At 40.9% G+C, this 23269-nt stretch overlaps 1 protein-coding gene across 1 annotated transcript; it reads left to right on the top strand.

The window, feature by feature from the left end:
* Positions 1–17938: 17938 nt before the first annotated feature.
* LOC146926477 (uncharacterized) lies at positions 17939–22620 on the top strand. The gene is made up of 2 exons (XM_085706916.1): positions 17939–20506; positions 20593–22620. The coding sequence occupies exons 1-2, from the start codon at positions 17939–17941 to the stop codon at positions 22618–22620; spliced, it is 4596 nt and encodes a 1531-aa protein (XP_085563042.1).
* The last annotated feature ends 649 nt before the right edge of the window (positions 22621–23269 follow it).

The following is a 23269-nucleotide window of genomic DNA, read 5'->3' as shown; positions in this document are numbered from 1 at the left end:
TAGTAGTATATAAGCCTGCTTCTGCCAAATTGATTCATTCTTAAAATTAAATCCTCTCTCTACCATTAAACACAAAGAAAACTCTCTCTCTTCTCACTGAAACAGCTCACCGGAGAAGAAGGTGGAAGCGGTGGTCGGAGTTGCTCCGACGCGGTGGTCGGCCGGAGAGCCGCCGCGTCGGAGCTTTGTTTCCAAAAAAAAATACACCACCCAAACCCTCTTCTTCTCCTCTATTCAAATCTCTATTCAAAAATTCCAAAACAAAATCGCATGAAGCTAGATCTAACGAACAGGCCTCAAGAACGAAAATGCGAAATTACCTCCTCCCGGAAGCTTTCGAATCTCTGATGAGGATAATGATTCGGTTCTGCTTTGTTTCTGGACCTTTCACTCCTTCTTGCTGTTCGATTGATGAATGAAACTTCCAAGAAATCCTATGTGCTCCAATGACGTTCTTGCAAGCACTGAATCCGTTATTCCTACAACTTGTATAAACGAAACTTCTAGTGGAACCAAAGGCAGAATTGTGATTCCCTTATGTGGATTATCATATAGAAATCGACCTATATACAGTAAGTGCTGTGCCGTTGGAATTCTGTGAAGAAAGATAAGGCCTAGGTCCCATTCCACTGAGATAAAGGTGCTGCGAGCTTCCAATTGCACTTGCCGAAAGAATCACTTCACCAAAATCTGTCAAAATCACGTGATGATATCTACCATTTTGATCACGAAAAAGAACACCAATAACAGAAGAAGTTGCTGCAGAATTTGGTGATGATGTGAAGTAACTCTTCTTGAATTGTGATTTCAAAATTCGCGAATTTGAATTGTGGTTACGACGGTAGAATTGGTAGAGAAATTCGGTTAGGGCAGTGGAGTGTGGTGGTTATAGGTGATGAAGAAAGTTGGTTGTGGTGGTTGTTTGGGTGGAGAGTGGTGGTTGAAGGTTTGGTTATGGAGGTTTTGAAGCTTTTTGGCTATGGTGGAAAAGTTAGTTAGAAGAGAGAGAAAGTTGTTAGAAGAGAAAAAAAATGAGAGAAAATAAACTTTGTGATTTTCTTGTGAAAAAATGATTGAAAAATAATTAGTGTGTAAAAAATGACTAGTTCCATGAACCTTGACCAACTTTGACCTATTTATAGGTGATGTGGAAATGCTTGGACCAATGAAACAATGCCATGTGGCACTTGACTTGTAACAAACCTTGACTTCGACTTAAAAAGGGATTAAAATGCAAATAACAAAAGTACGAGGACCGAAATGAAAATTAAAACTAAAATTGAGTTGAAAAAGTAAATTGAAAATTAACGTAAAGCGAGACGATTAAAAACAACAAAGCAGATTAAAATGAAACAGAGATATCATGTGAAATGACCAAAATGCCCCTAGGGGCTTAAAACGACTAAAATGACTCAGATGAAATTTTAAAATGGATTTTTAACAGGGAATTAAAGCAAGAATTCATACAAGCGAATCAAAAGACTCAGAGACAATTTTTAAAATTTAAACAGGGTTTTAACACGTGAAAAGACTAAAATGCCCCTAGGGGCAAAATTGACTCGAGATGACTTTAAATGCAATTTTTGAAATGGATTTTGACATAAAATGAAACAAAGACTTATTCTAACCAAATGAAAAGACTCAAACCATTTTTCAAAGACTGAAACAAATTTTAACATGAGAAATGACTAAAATGCCCCTAGGGGCTAAACTGACTAAAAATGACTCAACTGATATTTTTTGAAATGAATTTTGACATGATATTGAAACAAGGATTTATACAAACCAATTTAAAAGACTCAAACAATTTTCAAGGATTAAAATGAGTTGAATGCAGGAAATGACTAAAATACCCTTTTTCATGAATTTTTGCAAATAACATTGAAATAAAATGCAGAGAGAAATGTAATTGACCAGATACATATCAAATGACTTATAATGCAAGAAAAGAAGAATTGAACAAGTATTTTTAGGTCCAAAATTAGGGTATAACAGCTGCCCCTATTTAAGTTTCTTTGTCCGGGGAGTCCAGAGACGAAGTCTTTGAATTGACGGGACGAAGATACTTAAATATTAACATTTGCACTGCTTTTGGACATAAAAATACACTTTCCGATTTTCAAACAACATGAATGCCATGCAACATTTCATTTATGAATGCAAGACAATCGAACCGGAATCTACGGGCTGTGTCACACCACCAAGGGATTTATAGACATCAAGGTAGAAAGAACGGGCAACAAATAGACAGGTACAAGCTGTTCTTTGGATCGAACTTGGCACTTGACCGGAAACATAGACATATAGGCAGATACAAGCTGTTCTTTGGATCGAACTTGACACTTGATCGGAAACATAGACATATAGGCAGATACAAGCTATTCTTTGGATCGAACTTGACACTTGATTGAAAATACAAGCAGATAGACAGACACAAACTGTTCTTCGGATCGAACTGGCCGTTTGGCTGGAGACATAGACAAAAGGGTTGATACAAGCTGTTTCTTTGGATCGAACTTGCTTGTTGGATTATCACCACATCATGTGGGAGAGTGCAGACTGTTCTCTTAGATCGAACTTGTCGTTTGACCGATAACAAAGCATAAGCTGGGTACAAACTGTTCTTCAGATTGAACTTGCCGTCTGACTGATAACAAAGCATGAGCTGGGTACAAACTGTTCTATCGAACTTGCCGTTTGACCGATAACAGAACATAAGCTGGGTACAAACTGTTCTATCGAACTTGCCGTTTGTCCGGAAGCATAGGTATATAAGCAGGTACAAGTGGTTCTTTTTTGGACTGAACCTGGCACTTGACCAGTAACAAGATACAAATTGAGAGTCTGGTTTAACAAGATACCAATTGAGGGTACATTGTCATTGACCTGGTTTGAAAATAGACATGACCATTTTTGTTGGCCCAAGAGTAAATTGACATTGATTTGAATTGAATTGAAAGTTGAAATTGACATTGACATTGACATTGGCTTGGAAATTGAAATTGACATTGACATTGACATTGACATTGACATTGACATTGGCTTGGCAATTGAAATTGACATTGACATTGACATTGGCTTGGCAATTGAAATTGACATTGACATTTGACATTGACATTTGACATGGTTTGGAATTGAGATTGGGAAGTTGAGATTGCATCGAATTTGACAATTGAAATTGAGTTGAATTTGACAGTTGACAGTTGGAATTGAGATTGGAATTGACATTGGAGGTTGGAAATTGCTTCGAATTCGACAGTTGAAACTGAAATTGAGATTGAAAATTGCTTTGAATTTGACAATTGGAATTGAAATTGACAGTTGGAATTGAGTTTGACAGTTGAGAGTTGGATAGGCAACATGTATGCATGGTGTAGCAAGGTTATTGGATGTATGAGCACATAAAATGCATGATTATGCATGTATGAATGCTTGAAATGCATGATTGGTTTGTAACTTGACAAGAAAATTTCACAAAGGCAGACAAGACATTGGAAGATTGGGCACGTAGTGGCTCGTGCTGCGACATATTCATAGGGGAAAAACCTCTTTGGGGAGACCGTCGTTGCGAGACGTATTAAAACCATGGCTGAGGGCAATAAAACTTGTAAAGGAGGACCCTTGGAAGGTTCTTGGATACAGGTCGCCGTTGCTAGGCGTGTCAGCGCTGGGTAATCATTGGATGTTCGCATCTGTGGTCAATGCTTTTCAATATTCTTTTCATTCTTTCATTCTTTCATTTTCAACCCCATTTTTGCCTGAACCGCCCTTTCGGGTTTTCGATTCACCGGGGAATAGATTCTCTTCATTGCCCCATTTTTGCCTGAATTGCCTTCATAGGTTGTCAATCAGCGGGGTGCTCATTTTTGCCTAAGCCGCCCTTTCGGGTTTTCAACTTAGCGAGCTTTTCATTTTTCATTTTTCATTTTCATTCTATTTTTTTCATTCTTGCCATTGACCACAGATCATCCTGGGGAGTAACCTGCTTGTAACATGTATTGAAATAGACATTGACATTCATTCATTCATGCATGTTTCATTGAAATGTACTTTATTGCTCAGGTTTGCTTTCAAAATAGACAGAAAAAGATTTTTCAATTTTCAAAAATGTTTGTTTCAGACATTAACATTATCAGAATAGAAAGAAAATGTTTTGTATATAGCATTGAAAGTGGAAAGAAAAATAGAGTTTCAAACAATAGAAAGGCTCAAATTGATGTAGAAGAGTGAAAGTCAGCCAAAGGCATGGCTTCACGGATTTACAAAGCTTGGAAAATGGTAATTTTATTGGTTGGTGATACATTGAACACGATGACCGCTACATTTCATAGAAATTTTGAATTCACAAGTACAGAAGCCTCTGATGCAGAAGATCATTGACAGTTGCAGATGCCCCAAGGGGTGATGGTGATTTGCCAGATATAGTTACTTGTCTTTTATCAACCTCATTTTTGCATGAACCGCCCTTTCGGGTTTTCGGCTCATCGAGGCGCTCATTCTTGCCTGAGTTGCGTACAATCTCAGCGAGCTTTTTCATATTCATTTTTTGTCCCTAACTTTTGCCTGGATCGCCCTTTCGGGTTTTCGATCCACCGGGAAGCGCATTTTTGCCTAGGCCGCCCTTTCGGGTTTTCGACCTACCACGCTGTTCTTTTCTTTCTAGACAAAGTATTTCTTGACTATATCGGCATTAACAGGATTTGGAAGCTCAACACCATCCATGTGTGTAAGAATCAAAGCACCACCAGAGAAAGCCTTCTTGATAACATAAGGACCTTCATAGTTAGGTGTCCACTTGCCCCTTGGGTCGGGTTGCTGACTTATCCTTCTTTTCAATACAAGTTCGCCTTCCTTGAATTCTCGAGGTCGGACTTTCTTGTCAAAAGCATTCTTCATTCGCACTTGATACAACTGTCCATGAGCCATAGCATCCATACGTTTCTCTTCAATCAGATTCAATTGATCGTAACGACTTTGACACCATTCAGCCTCAGTTAATTTTGCTTCCATGATTACTCGAAGAGATGGAATCTCCACTTCCAGAGGGAGAACTGCTTCCATACCATATACAAGAGAGAAAGGAGTTGCCCCGGTTGAACTGCGCACTGTAGTACGGTAACCATGCAGGGCAAAAGGTAGCATTTCATGCCAGTCTTTGTAAGTGGTGACCATCTTCTGAACAATCTTCTTGATGTTCTTGTTAGCGGCCTCGACTGCACCATTCATCTGAGGTCTATAAGGGGAAGAGTTGTGATGTTCAATTTTGAATTCTTCACATAGAGCTTGCACCATGTTATTGTTCAGATTGGAACCATTGTCAGTGATGATCTTGTTGGGAACACCATATCGACAGATGATGTTATTCTTGATAAACTTGACAACCACTTGCTTGGTCACATTGGCATAGGAAGCAGCTTCAACCCACTTGGTGAAGTAGTCAATTGCCACTAGAATGAAACGGTGTCCATTGGAAGCCTTCGGTTCAATTCTTCCGATCATGTCAATGCCCCACATAGAGAAAGGCCATGGGGAAGATATAACATTGAGAGCATGCGGAGGCACATGAATCTTGTCAGCATAAACTTGACATTTGTGGCATCTTTTGGCATGTTTGTTGCAGTCATGTTCCATTGTTATCCAGTAATAGCCGGCTCTTAACAGTTTTCTTGACATGGTGTGACCCGAAGCATGGGTCCCAAAAGTACCGTCATGTACATCATGCATCAATTTCTCAGCTTCCTGTTTGTCAACACACCTCAACAGGACCATGTCGTAGTTCCTCTTGTATAGGACTTCTCCGTCCAGAAGGAATCTGCTAGCCCATCGTCTCAAGGTCTTTTTATCTCTGTTGGAAGCACCAGGTGGATATTCACGATTCTGCAAGAATTGCTTGATGTTGTAATACCAAGGCTTTTTATCATTCACATCTTTGTCAGCTTGATCTGGCATATTTTCAATGGTGAACACATGAGCGGGTCTATCAAGACGTTGTACTTTGATCACAGGCACATCATTCCAATGGTTCACCCGAAACATGGAAGACAGAGTAGCAAGAGCGTCAGCCATCTGATTTTCATCCCGAGGGATGTGGTGTAGCTCAACCTTTGTAAAGTATGTCAACAGACGTCTTGCATAGTCACGGTATGGGATCAGCTTCTCATGATGAGTTTCCCATTCACCCTTTATCTGATTGATAACAAGTGCAGAATCTCCATAGATGTCAAGGTGTTTGATTCTCAGGTCAAGGGCTTCTTCAACGCCCATGATGCACGCTTCATATTCAGCTATGTTGTTTGTGCAGTCAAAGGTTATTCGAGCGGTGAAAGGAATGTGGTGCCCCTGCGGAGTCACAATGATAGCTCCAATTCCTTTACCGTAAGCATTAACAGCACCATCAAACACCAATCCCCATTTGCTGTTGGGGTCCGGCCCTTCATTGATCAGTGGTTCTTCACAGTCTTTTGCTTTCAGATACATAATCTCTTCATCAGGGAAATCAAACTTAATTGGCTGGTAATCATCAAGAGGTTGGCAAGCAAGATGCTCCGCAAGGACACTTCCTTTGATTGCTTTCTGAGCTTTGTATACAATGTCATATTCAGACAACAACATTTGCCAACGCGCAATCTTTCCAGTAACAGCAGGTTTTTCAAAGATGTACTTGATTGGATCCATTCGGGATATCAACCAAGTGGTATGATTCACCATATAATGCCGCAGGCGTTTGGCAGCCCAGGCTAAGGCACAACAGGTCTTTTCAAGCATTGTATACCGAGTCTCACAGTCGGTGAACTTCTTGCTCAGATAGTAGATAGCATGCTCTTTCTTACCAGTCTCATCTTGTTGACCGAGAACACAACCCACAGAATCATCTAATACTGACAGATACATAATCAAAGGCCTTCCTTCCACTGGTGGGACAAGGATAGGTGGTTCCAACAGGTATTCTTTAATGCTGTCAAAAGCTTCCTGACATTCGTCATCCCATACAACAGGCTGATTCTTTCTGAGCAATTTGAAAATTGGTCCACAAGTAGTAGTCATGTGAGATATGAATCTTGAGATATAATTCAGACGTCCGAGGAAACCTCTGACTTGCTTCTCAGTTTGAGGGACCGGCATCTCTCTGATGGCTCGGACTTTGTCAGGATCAACTTCAATGCCTCTTTGACTGACAATGAAGCCTAGCAACTTTCCAGATCTTACACCAAATGTGCACTTGTTAGGGTTCAATCGCAGCTTGTACTTTCTCAGTCTTTCAAACATCTTTTTCAAATACACAACATGCTGCTCTTCATCACTTGACTTCACAATCATATCATCAACATATACTTCAATTTCCTTGTGAATCATATCATGAAACAGAGTGGTCATACCCCTTTGATAGGTAGCACCAGCATTTATCAAGCCAAACGGCATTACTTTATAACAGAACGTTCCCCACGGAGTGATGAACGACGTCTTTTCTCTATCTTCAGGAGACATTCGTATCTGATTATAACCAGAGAAACCATCCATGAAGGAGAACACTTTGGATTGAGCAGTACTGTCAACAAGCACATCAATGTGAGGCAATGGGAAGTTATCCTTTGGACTGGCTTTATTCAGATCTCTGTAATCAACACACATTCGAACTTTGCCATCTTTCTTTGGTACTGGTACGATGTTGGCAATCCACTCAGGATATTCAGCTGTCATGAGGAAGCCCGCATCAATTTGCTTCTGCACTTCAGCCTTGATCTTAAGAGCCATGTCTGGACGAGACCTTCTCAATTTCTGTTTGACAGGAGGACATTCAGGTCTTGTCGGTATCCGATGTTCCACAATCTTGGGATCTAGACCCGGCATATCTTCATAGGACCATGCAAAGACATCTGGATAATCATGGAGAAGCTGAATGATTTTCCTTTTCACTTCTGGCTCAAGTGCAGCACCAATCTTGATCTCTCGCTTGTTTTCTTCAGTACCCAGGTTGATAAGCTCAATCTCTTCCTGGTGAGGCTGAATGGCTCTTCTTTCTTGCTCAAGCAATCGAGTGATCTCATACGGTATCTCTTCATCATCATCCTCATCTTCAGCTTCATATACAGGGAATTCAAAATTTGGAGGAACCATAGGGTCACTGTGTTCAACGGGTTTATTATGGTTCAATCTGCATAATATGATTGGGGATGATTTTTAGAAAAAAGTTTTTTTTCATGCAGATTTTTGAAATTAATAAGAAAATACAGATGTTTTGGTTTTTTCTGGCATTACCATTATTTCCAAGAAAAAGGCACTAAAAAGTAAAAAACAAAGAGTCGCGAGAAAGACGACAACTTTTTATTGATAACGGCAATGCCGAAACAAACATGCCCTTACAATGATATCACTTTCGCCTTGGGCAGAGCGAAAGGATTGTTACTTTGAAAACGAAGAAACATGAGCAACAAGACACATTACATGGAAGCATGCATGACCAAAGGAACATCAATGGCCTCCCAATTTCTCACAGTGCCTCCTGGTATAACAAATGTAGGCACGTGGCTTCTTTCGGCAGCATCTTCAGTAATAGCATTGATGAACCCAGCACTGTAGAAGGTTCCCTTCGAAACAGCAGATGTCGGGGAGAATCCAAGGCCCTCTTTACGCTTGTTTTCCAAAATCTGAATTACTTTGCCCCAGCCTGCAGCTTGCCCTGCTTGAACAGCCTTCTGGGCGTCTTTCAGTGAAGCCATACTAGTACCAGCCCTCCGGGGTTCTGCACCCTCAACGGTCAAACCTTGAAACGACGTCCCTTCAGCGGACCCTGCTTCAACACAAGAGAAAGATGATACTTGGCTAACCAGAAATGCCTCTTCACCGTGTACAGTGACAATCTTACCGTTTCTCATGAACTTGAGCTTCTGATGCAAAGTAGAAGTGACTGCTCCAGCGTCATGAATCCACGGCCTTCCGAGGAGACAGCTGTAAGAAGCATTGATGTCCATGACTTGGAAAGTGATTTGGAATGTCTCAGGACCAATGGTAATTGGCAAGTCTACCTCCGAGAACATCCTTGCGGGATCCATCAAAAGCTTTAACCAGATAGCTGCTACCCCTCAGGGAAATTCCGTGATGACTTAATTGCCTTAGTGTGGATTCGGGCATTACATTCAGAGACGATCCAGTGTCTACCAATACGTTGGATATGAGGTCAGATCCACAATGTACTGAGATATGTAGAGCCAAGTTGTGGCGTTTCCCTGCTTCAGGGAGCTCATCGTCACCGAACCCCAAGTTGTTGCAGGCAGTAATATTACTCACTATCCCATCAAACTGATCCACAGAGACCTCGTGGTCAACATAAGCTTGCTCGAGTATCTTCATTAACACTTTCCTATGAGCCTCAGAGCTCATGAGCAGAGACAGGATGGATATCTTTGAAGGAGTCTGTAGCAGCTGGTCAACAATCTTATAGTCACTTTTCTTGATAAGTCTCAGGATTTCGTCCAGATTAGACTCTTTAATGGGCTGGCCCGAGGGGCTGGCATTCTCTTCCTCAAGGTTAGCCATGTTTCTTCTCTTGTACAATCTTGTCTGATAAACTCTATCTGGTTGGTAGACTTTGCGAGTACGAGCCACCTTTCAGACTGCGGCAGAAGAACCAGGAGACAATGAGCACGGGAAGCCATTTGTGACCGATGAATGATGCATATGATGCATGATATGCAAATGCGAAAAGACTCTTTTTGTGTTATCGAAGGGTTTTAGACAAATTATGAACTTGTAAACATTACTAAACAACAATTGACATAAACGGGAAACAAACAATCAACATATAGTTTTACAAGACAATTTCATCGTAAACAAATGGAAATAACAACAGAAAAAATGGAAATCCTCAAGCATAGGAAGTGGAAGCATCGTCCTCAGAGTCGGACTCATAGTCGCAGTATCGTGCATTGAAGTGAACCCTCGGATATGTGCTTTAGTAACAAGATTCTTGGAGACATCGGTGATCTTGAGATAGAGATCCTTAGCAATAACCAATGGAGGAAGAGGATTTTCAGGTCCTGAGAAAGGTACCCTCTTAGCAATAGATAAACCCGTCAAGGAAGAATAAGCCTCTAGAGTAGGCACCAACTGAAAGTCTGGGAAAGTGAAGCACCGATACCCCGGATCATAGAATTGCACTAGAGTGTGCACAAGCTTCTCATCCACATTAGTATGGAGAATAGGGAGTAAAGCCCCGTAACGGCGTCGGAAACCAGTCGGATCCTCAATCTTGAGTGCCAAATCCCTCAAACTAGCCAAATCCACTTCCTTGAACTTGTAGGACTTAGTCATCTTCATCCCTATAATGTTTACAATTTCAACTTGTCTAAGCCCTTCGATAACAATGCATGACAAAAGGTTTATGCATGTATGCATGTATGCATGAATGCATGATTATGTTCAAGTTCGGAGAAAACATGGTGGGTTTGAAGTTCAAAGTCGAGGAGTCATGGGTGGACACGGTGTCCGGTGAAACTAGGGTTTTAGGATAATAGTAACCGGGTTCTAAAAAGGTTCCCAAGTTGCAACCTCTCCGACGTATCTCATGGTGCCACGAGACAACTCTCGCTCCATGATTATACGTGGAAGATCTAACTTGAGTGTAGTATCGCGTGACGACTAAAACTCGAGACGACACTCGGTTTAGCCTCCGCACTACGTCCTAGAAAATGGCCATGGATGGGTTTGGTTATCTACGGTTCATAGCGTCATAGAACAATTAGAAGCAAAGTGCCTAAACGCGACGTACACGCGCCGACAACATCACCCCCAAAATGCCTCAGCTATGTGGGATTGATCGCATAATCCAAACACGAGGCAACCCCCGGAATGAATTGTCGATTATATCCCTCCTAAATCCTAAGTTCACTCAGCCCGGGTGCAGGACTTTTGATATTCTCACCCCACACGTTTGCAAGAAATTAAACATTTATTCACATAGGAAAACAAGTAAAAGAAGCAAGTAAAAATACAAGCGCAAGCGTGGAAATAAAGACTAGGCGTAACTCTCGAATCTCCCTAGTGAAGTCGCCAGCTGTTTTATCTTGGTTTTCGGGTGTCAAACATTGATTACGTTTGAACCTTTTAAACCGGTGATATCTTATTTTTTCTTGGGAAGGGAAAAAGTAAGCAAAACCCTTGAGAATCGAGGTCCGGGAGTTGTTTTCGCTACGGGAAGGTGTTAGGCACCCATAACGACTATAGTAACCTATAGGAACCGTCTTTAATTTCTACGCGCGCGCTTTATTTTTAAATGCTATTTTGAAAGAAAATATTAAGCCTAAGACTTACTAAATGAAGAATTGGAGGGAGAAGAATGTTTTTGGATTTTTATTTTAGTTGAATTGAAGGAATTTTGATTCCCTGCCTACGTACCCGTTTAAGGGATCAAATCCACCGTAGTTCTCTCCCAAAAAAATGTTTTTGTTTTTGTTGGTTGATTTTAAGTTTGAAAATGGAGTTTTGAAGAATGAGAGAGAGGCCTCAAGGGCATGAGATTTATGAAATTGTGAGGTTGAATTAGTCATTTGCAAAATATGGTCTAAACATGATTATTTTCATTGGATTTTTGATTAAGAAAATAAAAGGAAAATTCAATGGGGTTTTGGACCCCAAGGTTTATTAAGAAAATAGTTTGAGTGATATTGTTCAAGTTTTTTGGAAATTGATTTTTCTAAGTATAAAGCCTAAACATTCATCTAAACATACAATCCTAAACATACATCTAAACATGCATATTCTAGCTATATCTAAAGTGATGTGTGTGCATGTGTCGGTGCTTGTGTCGGTGTACATCATTAGAGTCCATTGTCCTTTACATCACACCCTAGGTACATTCTATGGCCTCTTTGCCAAGAAATTAAAATTGCATAAGGAAAAAAATATTACAAAATTTCCTAAGTTTTACATTCTAAATCTTTGTACAAATTAAATTGCAAGAAAGTAAGGACTAAGAATATAAGAGGGAGATGAAATGCTCATGGATGAATGAAACATGAAACAAAAAGTTAGTAGCACAAGATATGAAGCAAGTCAAAGCTATCATAACAAGAGTAAGAGAATTAACATAAGAAAAACAAGCAAAAACAAATGTGAAATAGGCCTAAAAAATCATCACCAATGCAAGGCTTGAATATGACCTATAATCCTCATATTTCAAAGGGTTTCCCAAGAATTTCAATTCAATTTTCACAAAGAGGATTAAAGGAATATACATTACCAAGCTTTTAAGACAAAAAATTAGGCAAATTTCACATTATTTATTCACAAACAAAACTTGGAACACAAGGCATTAATGAAATATTCACAAACAGCACCAATTTCATGGATTCAAAGTCACCATTTTCATAAAACTCATATAACAAGGCTCCATATCAAATATTCAAGATTAAGGGCCAAGATCATGCAAAATTTTCACAAGAAATCATCAAAAAGTAACATAAAATCACAAGAAAACTCCACATATATTTTTATCAATTTTAACATGCAACAATTATCACAAAAATACCACAAAACTATCAAGAAATATGTATGAATTTTTTTTGAATTTTTTAGAGAATTTTTAGACACAAACACATGTAAAATTTCACAATTTTCAACAAAAAATGGTAAACTTTTAACAAGAAAATGCTACATATTTTTTAACCAAGATTTAACACATAAAAACACCAAAAAATGTCAAGAAAATGATCAAGAATACATGAAAATTTTTTAGGAATTTTATCAAAGATTTTGAAACATGCGGGGGGTGTAAACAGCGAGAAATTAGTGAAACATGCAGGAAAAGGGGGGGGTTCACGTAGCAGGCATGGCATGAGACAGTTATGGGCTGTAGGAAGTAGCAATGGGCTTGGGTAAACCCTACTGGGTCGGTTCAACCCATGGGTTTGGATAGTGGCATGGGTTAGTAGTAGTATATAAGCCTGCTTCTGCCAAATTGATTCATTCTTAAAATTAAATCCTCTCTCTACCATTAAACACAAAGAAAACTCTCTCTCTTCTCACTGAAACAGCTCACCGGAGAAGAAGGTGGAAGCGGTGGTCGGAGTTGCTCCGACGCGGTGGTCGGCCGGAGAGCCGCCGCGTCGGAGCTTTGTTTCCAAAAAAAAATACACCACCCAAACCCTCTTCTTCTCCTCTATTCAAATCTCTATTCAAAAATTCCAAAACAAAATCGCATGAAGCTAGATCTAACGAACAGGCCTCAAGAACGAAAATGCGAAATTACCTCCTCCCGGAAGCTTTCGAATCTCTGATGAGGATAATGATTCGGTTCTGCTTTGTTTCTGGACCTTTCACTCCTTCTTGCTGTTCGATTGATGAATGAAACTTCCAAGAAATCCTATGTGCTCCAATGACGTTCTTGCAAGCACTGAATCCGTTATTCCTACAACTTGTATAAACGAAACTTCTAGTGGAACCAAAGGCAGAATTGTGATTCCCTTATGTGGATTATCATATAGAAATCGACCTATATACAGTAAGTGCTGTGCCGTTGGAATTCTGTGAAGAAAGATAAGGCCTAGGTCCCATTCCACTGAGATAAAGGTGCTGCGAGCTTCCAATTGCACTTGCCGAAAGAATCACTTCACCAAAATCTGTCAAAATCACGTGATGATATCTACCATTTTGATCACGAAAAAGAACACCAATAACAGAAGAAGTTGCTGCAGAATTTGGTGATGATGTGAAGTAACTCTTCTTGAATTGTGATTTCAAAATTCGCGAATTTGAATTGTGGTTACGACGGTAGAATTGGTAGAGAAATTCGGTTAGGGCAGTGGAGTGTGGTGGTTATAGGTGATGAAGAAAGTTGGTTGTGGTGGTTGTTTGGGTGGAGAGTGGTGGTTGAAGGTTTGGTTATGGAGGTTTTGAAGCTTTTTGGCTATGGTGGAAAAGTTAGTTAGAAGAGAGAGAAAGTTGTTAGAAGAGAAAAAAAATGAGAGAAAATAAACTTTGTGATTTTCTTGTGAAAAAATGATTGAAAAATAATTAGTGTGTAAAAAATGACTAGTTCCATGAACCTTGACCAACTTTGACCTATTTATAGGTGATGTGGAAATGCTTGGACCAATGAAACAATGCCATGTGGCACTTGACTTGTAACAAACCTTGACTTCGACTTAAAAAGGGATTAAAATGCAAATAACAAAAGTACGAGGACCGAAATGAAAATTAAAACTAAAATTGAGTTGAAAAAGTAAATTGAAAATTAACGTAAAGCGAGACGATTAAAAACAACAAAGCAGATTAAAATGAAACAGAGATATCATGTGAAATGACCAAAATGCCCCTAGGGGCTTAAAACGACTAAAATGACTCAGATGAAATTTTAAAATGGATTTTTAACAGGGAATTAAAGCAAGAATTCATACAAGCGAATCAAAAGACTCAGAGACAATTTTTAAAATTTAAACAGGGTTTTAACACGTGAAAAGACTAAAATGCCCCTAGGGGCAAAATTGACTCGAGATGACTTTAAATGCAATTTTTGAAATGGATTTTGACATAAAATGAAACAAAGACTTATTCTAACCAAATGAAAAGACTCAAACCATTTTTCAAAGACTGAAACAAATTTTAACATGAGAAATGACTAAAATGCCCCTAGGGGCTAAACTGACTAAAAATGACTCAACTGATATTTTTTGAAATGAATTTTGACATGATATTGAAACAAGGATTTATACAAACCAATTTAAAAGACTCAAACAATTTTCAAGGATTAAAATGAGTTGAATGCAGGAAATGACTAAAATACCCTTTTTCATGAATTTTTGCAAATAACATTGAAATAAAATGCAGAGAGAAATGTAATTGACCAGATACATATCAAATGACTTATAATGCAAGAAAAGAAGAATTGAACAAGTATTTTTAGGTCCAAAATTAGGGTATAACAGACTTGGACATGTATTTTGAAACGGAGGGAGTATTAGGATTTAGGAGAAGTTAGTGACTTTGAAGAAGTAGGTGATTTTGAAGGCAAAATGTATCTTCTAGTACGCCTTTTTTTTTTTTTTTCCTAGTGCGCCTTTCAATCTACTAACAATATATGAAAGTTGACATACAGTAAAATTTTATAATAGTCCTCTTTAAAACTCATGCTCTCCTTAATTTTATGTGCATAATGATCATTTTGCAAAATTTAATTTAATTTATTTTAATTTTTTTAAAATTAATTATGGGTAATGATCATCACAATGTAACAAAAAAGTGGTGGATAGTTTTTCATCTGCATGTCAAGATGTTACAAAATTTGGGATGATTATCCATAATTGTAAAACTATCTTTGAACAATATTATGTCAACTCTATGATAGGGCCAAACCGCAAGTGCACGGCCTATCGAAGTAATAGTAGTAAGTAAGAGTATCGTTCCGCTAGGGAGTTGTTCAACTTAATTAACTTTTAGTGAATGATTAGAGGAGAGAAAGTTAGAAAAAGGGAGTTTTATTGCTGAAGGTAAAAACAATAACAATAAAGGGGCCTCGGGACCATTGGTTTATCATAATGACAAATCCTTCACTAGACAAGACCTAAACATCTAATTTCATGGTTTACACACTAATTTCTAAAGACCGGTTTCCCTTAGCCCCTCACCTTTCCGATGAAAGTCCGGTGAGAGTTTACTTCTAGCAACCAAGCCTATTTCGCTGACATGATTGCTAGAAGATGCATAGAGGATTGAAACCACTCTTTGTCTCAATAATTGCAAAGACTATTTCACTGTTTTGCAATTATTGTCTAGATTCACTTGTTCCAACATCAAGACTCCGCTCTCGCTTTATGAATTGATGTTTGGGATGATGGATTAACGATTATCAAACCCTCCGCTTTCGCTTCCACAGTTTGATAATTGTTAATCCACGTTAAGACGGTGAATCTAGATTAGAAATTAGGGTTACATAGAAATTAGGGTTTAGGCTTGTTTTGTTTAGGATTGAGTCATTAGACTCCCCAACAATCCCAAGACGAAGAAGTCTACTCACTCATGTTCATCGTAGACATGGGGGAAGAAGAGAGATAAACAGTAAAATAAATTGCAAAGAAAGTAAAAAGGAAATAAAGACTTTTTATTGAAATAATACTTGAAATAAACAAAGTAAAAAGGTGAATGTTTATGGTGGAGAGCTACTCTATTTATAGCTTTACAATCGACTTAGAAACTAAGCAACTAAAAGGGTAAAACAGTAAAGCTGCAACAGGGTAACTTGGGCCCGAAGAAAAAGCAGCAAAAGGGGCTTCTGGAGGTGGCACGGCCGTGCCACATGTTGGCACTGGCCGTGCCAAGCTTCTGACTTGGTGGGAACATATTTTTGTTCCGTATCTTTGTATTTTCGCACTGTATTTGCTCCAGTCCTCTTTCTTTTGCTCCAAGACACCTTCCACCATATATTCGTTCCTAAAATAAAATAAAAGACAATTTAAAGTAAAATATTCTAAAAGGAAATAAAATGCAATATAATTAAATCAAATCTTAAATAAAACTAAACTAAATAAAGCATTAAATTAGACTATCTATGACTCATCACTCTAGTGTTGAGTTTGTAAGGAGACAAGCAAATGAGGTAGCCCATAGATTAGCTAAGGAGGCCACATCTTCAGCTAGTTTCCAGATTTTGGTAAAAATACCAGATTGTATTGAACACATTTTAAGTAATGAAATGATATAAGCTTCTTTCCTTAAAAAAAAAAAAATAGGATAGGATAGGATTAATTGGCATACCTATAAAAAAAACAGATGCTGGTTTTCATACCCACAATCCATTAATTTTGTTGAGGACGCTTCATTTTGAGATGATGTGAGAGTACATGTAAACAATTATTTGATGAATAAATTAAACAATAAGCTTGTTGGACATATTATACTAGTATAGGTGTATGGTCATTTTAATTTTTTTTCCAGTAGTTCAATGAGGTAAGTTTTAAATTAGCGAACAAATTATTGTCTCTTATTTTAAGTAAATTTAATTTAAAATGTCAATCTACAGTGAAGCAACTCAACATCTCCATAATGATAGTGAATAGGTATAACTCATCGGTGATAATGGTGTTGGTAATGATAGAGATACAAAGATAGAGAATTGAAATGGTCATAAAAGTTTAGGTGAAATTACAGATGGTGATTTAACCTTTTTTCTCAAAGTTTACCTTTATAGATGATGGACGGTTAGAAAATATTTTTTGTCAGATTCTGCCAGCAGGTTTGACTTTGAACGTTTTGGTGATGTGTTCTCATTTATGCTACTTATAAAAGGAACAGGTATGGTAAGCCACTTGTAATTTTTACAGGATTCAACCACCAGGAAAAAGCGACCATTTTTGCATGTGCTTTAATTTGTGATAAAAAACAGAGACATATAAGTGAGTTTTAAATATGTTTTCAAAGGTCATTGGACCGTCATAATATTCCTGGGGTCCTAGAGGACCTCCAGAAGGACTCCAAAACATCCTTAAGGGGCGTAAAGCCTCCAGAAGGGCATGGGCGCCCTCCAGAAGGACCCCCCAGGGCCTGGCGCGCTCCGCTAAAGGCGTTGGCCCATTGGCCTTCTAGAAACCGCCTAAAACTCCCATAAATACGTAAATACCCCTGTTACTTGGAAACCAAGTAACCAAAGCCCAAGCCCACGGCAGGCTATAAATACCACTCTTGGGAGCATTCCCAAGGCATCCAATAATCAGCTTAAAACCCTAGTATACGATTTCTAACCCTAGAATCCTTACGGTACTTTTGCAAGTACAGTTGGCGCCGTCTGTGGGAAAAGGTAAAACTAACCTTGACCACGTTTCTGAATCGCCAGATCGGAAACCCTAAAACTAGACCTCTGAATCGTAAAATTCCCTTGCGATTTAGAAACCCTAGCCCCTCTTAACCAACCTAAATCGCACCCCACGTACGGTTTAGAGAAAAACCTCTCCTCATGGCAACACTGGAAGAGTTGGAGTCTATGCGAACCCAACTCGCCCAACTGCAAGATCGAAACGATGCCTTGCAAGCTTCGATGGAGAACATTCAACAGAAACAATTAGAGGAAAAGGAGGAGTCGAATCAGGGCGAGACGGACGATCCCGAACCACAACCTCTGTCCGCCGAAATCTGGGACGCGCCAGTCCCAGAGAACTTCAAACCTCCCCACCTCTCCGTTTTCGACGGCAAGAGTGATCCCATGGAACACGTTACGGCCTTCAACACTCGGATGGCCGTAGTCGGAGCTCCAGACTCCCTCAAGTGCAAACTGCTGGCGGGTACTTTTTCCGATGCCGCCCTACGATGGTACATGAGCCTTCCACGATTCTCCATCCTCAGTTATCAAGACATGACCAGGAAACTTACCCAGCAATTCTCCGCCAGCCGCCACCGCAAAGTTTCAGCAACCAGCCTATTTAACGTACGCCAGGGGCACAACGAATCCCTTTGGGATTATTTAGCCAGATTCAACGACACGACCATAAAGGTAACCAACCCTAACCTAGAGGTGTTCGTGGGAGCTTTCCAGAACGGTCTAAGAGCAGGACAATTCAACGAGTCCCTGGCCCAGAAGCCCGCCGACTCCATGGAAGAAATCATGGCCAGGGCAGAATGCTACATCAAAGGGCAAGAAAGTAACGCTGAGAAGAAAGCAAGAGACGCAAGGGAACGTGCGCCCAACAATTCAGAACGGCGTCCTTACCCACCGCCAGGCGGCAGGGACCGCGCCCCCTACAGAGGAACAGACAAACGGCCTTTCAATCCCTACTATCGCAAGCCGAACTTGGAGAACTTCACCCCCTTGAACACAAAACCAGAGCGCATCATGAAAGAAATCTACGAAACAAAACTGATCCCAGAGCCGCCCCCGACACAACGCACCACCATGGGAGAAGACAGGGACAAGTGGTGCAAGTATCACAAACTCAGGGGCCATGACACCGACTCGTGCATACATCTTCGCCGCGAAATCGAGAAACTAATCCAGAGCGGAAAATTGCGGGGATACGCGCGGGACAGACGGGATGAAGGGCCAAAGGCGAGCAAGAAGGAAGAAGTCGCCGAGGAAAAAAGGCACACGTTGAACACTATATCTGGCGGTTTCGCTGGAGGAGGCGAGTCAAGTTCATCCCGGAAGAAGTACGTGCGCCAGGTGATGTTGTGCCAAGAGTACGAGGAGCATGATCAGCAGCGTGAGCCCGACATTTCCTTTTCAGCCAGAGATTACCGAGACATTGTGCCACACGATGACGACCCTATGGTCATCACCCTGCAGATCTTTAACTGGGATGTGAAGAGAGTCTTAATAGACCCAGGCAGCTCGGCCGATATACTATACTATGACACCTTTGATCGAATGGGTTTGGACCCGGAACAACTACAACCTTTCAAAGGGATGCTGGCGGGATTTACGGGCGAGCAGGTTCATGTAAGGGGCTATATCACCCTAAAAACAACTTTCGGAAGTGGTTCTCATGCCAAAACCATTCGCGTCAGGTACCTCGTGATCAACTCGCCTAGTTCTTACAATATTATCATAGGGCGGCCATCTTTCAACCTCCTGGGAGCATTCTTGTCCACTAAATTCTTAGTGATGAAATATCCGTTGAATGATGGGAAAGTCGGAACCATCCGAGGCGATCAGAAAATTGCTAGAGAATGCTACCACAATAGTTTGCGCCTGCAGAAAACAAAGAAGAAGCCCAATAACGAGATAACACACGAGGTTAACATGATCGACCTAGACCCCAGGGAAGATTTTCTACAGGAACGCCTGGAGCCCACCGAAGACTTAAAGGAAATCTCTATTGGACCAGAAACTCATCACACCATGAAGATCGGTACGTCCCTAAACCCTGAGGAAGAAACCACCCTGATAAACTTGCTGCGAAGGAATCTGGATCTCTTTGCCTGGAGCCCATCTGAAATGCTAGGAATGGATCCTGACATAGCATGCCACCATTTGTCAATAAAGCCCGGCGTAAAACCAGTTGTTCAGCGAAAAAGGAAAATGGGCGAAGAAAGAAGAAAGGCGGTAGACGACGAAGTAAAAAAGTTGGTAGACGCCCACTTCATAAGTGAAATAAAGTACCCTACCTGGTTGGCCAATACAGTCCTCGTAAAGAAAGCTAACGGGAAGTGGAGAATGTGCGTAGATTACACTGATCTAAACATGGCGTGTCCTAAAGACCCTTATCCCCTCCCCAACATTGATCACCTAATCGACAGTGCCTCTGGATACAAAACCCTGAGCTTTATGGACGCTTATTCCGGCTACAGCCAGATACGTATGGACCCCCTGGACGCTCCAAAAACGGCGTTCATGACCAACACCAAGAACTATCACTATGAGGTCATGTCTTTCGGCCTCAAGAACGCAGGCGCCACTTTCCAACGATCTATGGACACAGCTTTCTCTCAGCAGATAGGGCGCAATCTAGAAGTATATATTGATGATCTAGTAGCAAAAACAAAAGAAGGGCGTAGTCACGCAGACGACCTCGAAGAAATTCTGAGCCAGGTTCGAAAATACAGAATTCGTTTGAATCCATCAAAGTGTTCCTTCGGAGTACAGGCGGGAAAATTTTTAGGTTTCCTCTTAACCAGAAGAGGTATCGAAGCAAATCCCGAGAAGTGTCAGGCGATCATCAACATGAGAAGCCCTCATGCATCAAAGAAGTACAACAACTCACAGGAAGATTAGCAGCATTATCTCGTTTTTTATCCTGCGCTGGAGACAAGGCTTTCTCTTTCTTCGCTTCCATCAAGAAGAAGGAAAAAATTGAGTGGACGCCAGAATGTGAGGAGGCTTTCCGGCAGATAAAGAGTTTTTTGTCAAGCTCGCCGGTTCTCCAAAGACCCAGTTCAGGCGCCGTCTTATTCTTATATTTGGCGGTCTCAGAAAACGCCATGAGCACAGTTTTGGTAGAAGAATCAGAAACAGGAGAACAACCAATTTACTTCGTCAGCAGGGTGCTTAAAGGCGCAAAGTTACGATATCAGAAGATAGAGCGACTAGCTCTGGCCGTAGTAACGACGGCGAGGAAGCTACGACCATACTTCCAGAGCCACAAGATTGTCGTAGAATCCGACTACCCCATCAAGCAAGTACTTGGGAAGCCAGACTTGGCAGGAAGAATGGTAGCATGGTCCATTGAACTATCTGAGTACGACGTACAATTTGTCCCTCGAGGAAGCATCAAATCCCAAGTCTTGGCGGATTTCGTCGTAGAGCTTTCCTCGCCAGCTCAGGAAAAGGCCCCTTTCGTATGGCTCCTATCCGTGGACGGTTCTTCCAACTTGAAGGGCAGTGGTGCAGGCGTAGTTTTGGAAGGACCAGACGATATTCTCATAGAACAATCCCTCAGGTTCGAATTCAAAGCAAGCAACAACCAAGCTGAATACGAAGCACTGATCGCCGGCATGACTTTGGCCCAGGAAATGGGGGCTGAAAATTTAAGAGCCAAGAGTGACTCCCAACTCATAACCAGTCAGATCTCGGGCGAATATCAGACAAAGGACGCCCAACTTTCCAGATATCTGGCTAAGGTACAGTACCTCGCCAAACGCTTCACATTCTTCGAAGCAATTTACGTGCCACGAGAAGAAAACTCCAGGGCAGACTTATTGGCAAAGCTCGCCAGCACCAAGCGACCTGGGAACAACAAGACCGTTATCCAGGAGGTGGTCACTGCTCCCAGCACGAAGATAGAAGAAGTCCATCGCATCACCGAAAGCGAAGAAGGCTGGATGGGACCAATACTAAGATACCTGACCGGTTCATTCACGCCCGTCAATAGCGAAGAGGAACAAACAGTCAAAAGGCGAGCTTTAAAATTTGTCCTAGTTTCCGGTAAGTTATATAGGCGTGGACGAACGACTCCTTTATTACGCTGCCTAGGCGAGGACGAGACTCACCTGGTTCTTCTGGAGGTACACGAAGGAGTGTGTGGAAGCCATATCGGGGGCCGCGCCTTAGCCGCAAAGCTTCTTCGAGCTGGATATTTCTGGCCCACCATGCTTCAAGACAGTTCCGAATTCGTCAAAAAATGTGACAAATGTCAAAGATTTTCAGATAAGCAGCACGCCCCAGCTCAAGAGTTGACTTCTGTTTATTCTCCGTGGCCTTTCCACAAGTGGGCAGTTGACATCGTCGGGCCATTTCCTCTTGCACCAGGACAACTTAAGTTCCTCATAGTCGGAGTAGACTACTTCACCAAGTGGATTGAAGCAGAAGCAGTCGCCAAAATAACAGCAGAGAGAATCAAGAAGTTTTATTGGAAAAAGATCATATGCCGTTTTGGCCTTCCGAAATGCATAGTGTCAGACAATGGAACTCAATTCGCAAGTTCAACAGTGATAGATTTTTGCAAGCACTTGGGAGTACAAACGAAATTCGTCTCTATAATTCACCCACAAGCAAACGGACAAGCTGAATCCGCTAATAAAGTTATCCTCAACGGAATCAAAAAGAAGCTAGAAGCCGCCAAAAGTCTCTGGGAAGAACAACTCCATGAGGTACTATGGTCTTATCACACAACTCCCCACTCTACGACCATGGAAACGCCATTCACAATGGTGTATGGTACAGACGCCATGCTCCCAGTGGAAATAGATACTCCCACTTGGCGATGAGAGTCCTTTTCTGAAGAAGCAAATAACGTAGGTTTGGCAGTCAGCATGGATATCATTGATGAGGTCAGAGAACAAGCTCACATCAGGCAGTTCGCCGCCAAACAAAGAGCAGTCCGCCGCTACAACTCCAGAGTAATACCTAGAGAAATGAAGGAAGGCGACCTGGTTCTGAAGCAAGTCGTCGCCCCAACCAGGATAGGAAAACTTTTCCCAAACTGGGAGGGACCGTATAGAATACGGGAGAAGTGCAATCACGGAGCGTACAAATTGGATGAACTAAGTGGAGAGGCAGTACCTCGTACCTGGAACGTGGCTAATCTAAGACACTACTATAGTTAATTTTCTGTTATTTATATTTCTATCACTAAGTATTTTCAACAATAATGATGTATGCAAACGCAACACCAAATGTTATCTCTAAACACCATTAATATTACGGGGTTTAGGTAGCACTCTTTTCCCCTGCAAGGGCAGGGGTTTTTAACGAGGCGCCTATTCCTTTCATATATCTTGTCTGCTCGCCACTGTTTATTTTTTCATTACAGATAAAACTTCGTTGTCCACCAGAACTGAAGAGAGGTCCGAAGGACCTGCGAGCCCGTCAACCTTTAAGCAAGGCTCTGAAGGGTCTCGCCAAGTCGAAATAGTC

This window comes from Medicago sativa, chromosome 4 (assembly GCF_051527215.1).
Source record: "Medicago sativa cultivar Bolivia chromosome 4, Bolivia_mono, whole genome shotgun sequence".
In the NCBI taxonomy this organism is placed as follows: Eukaryota; Viridiplantae; Streptophyta; class Magnoliopsida; order Fabales; family Fabaceae; genus Medicago; species Medicago sativa.
The sequence above is the reverse complement of the archived record's forward strand: the minus strand, read 5'-3'. Positions and strand labels throughout refer to the sequence as shown.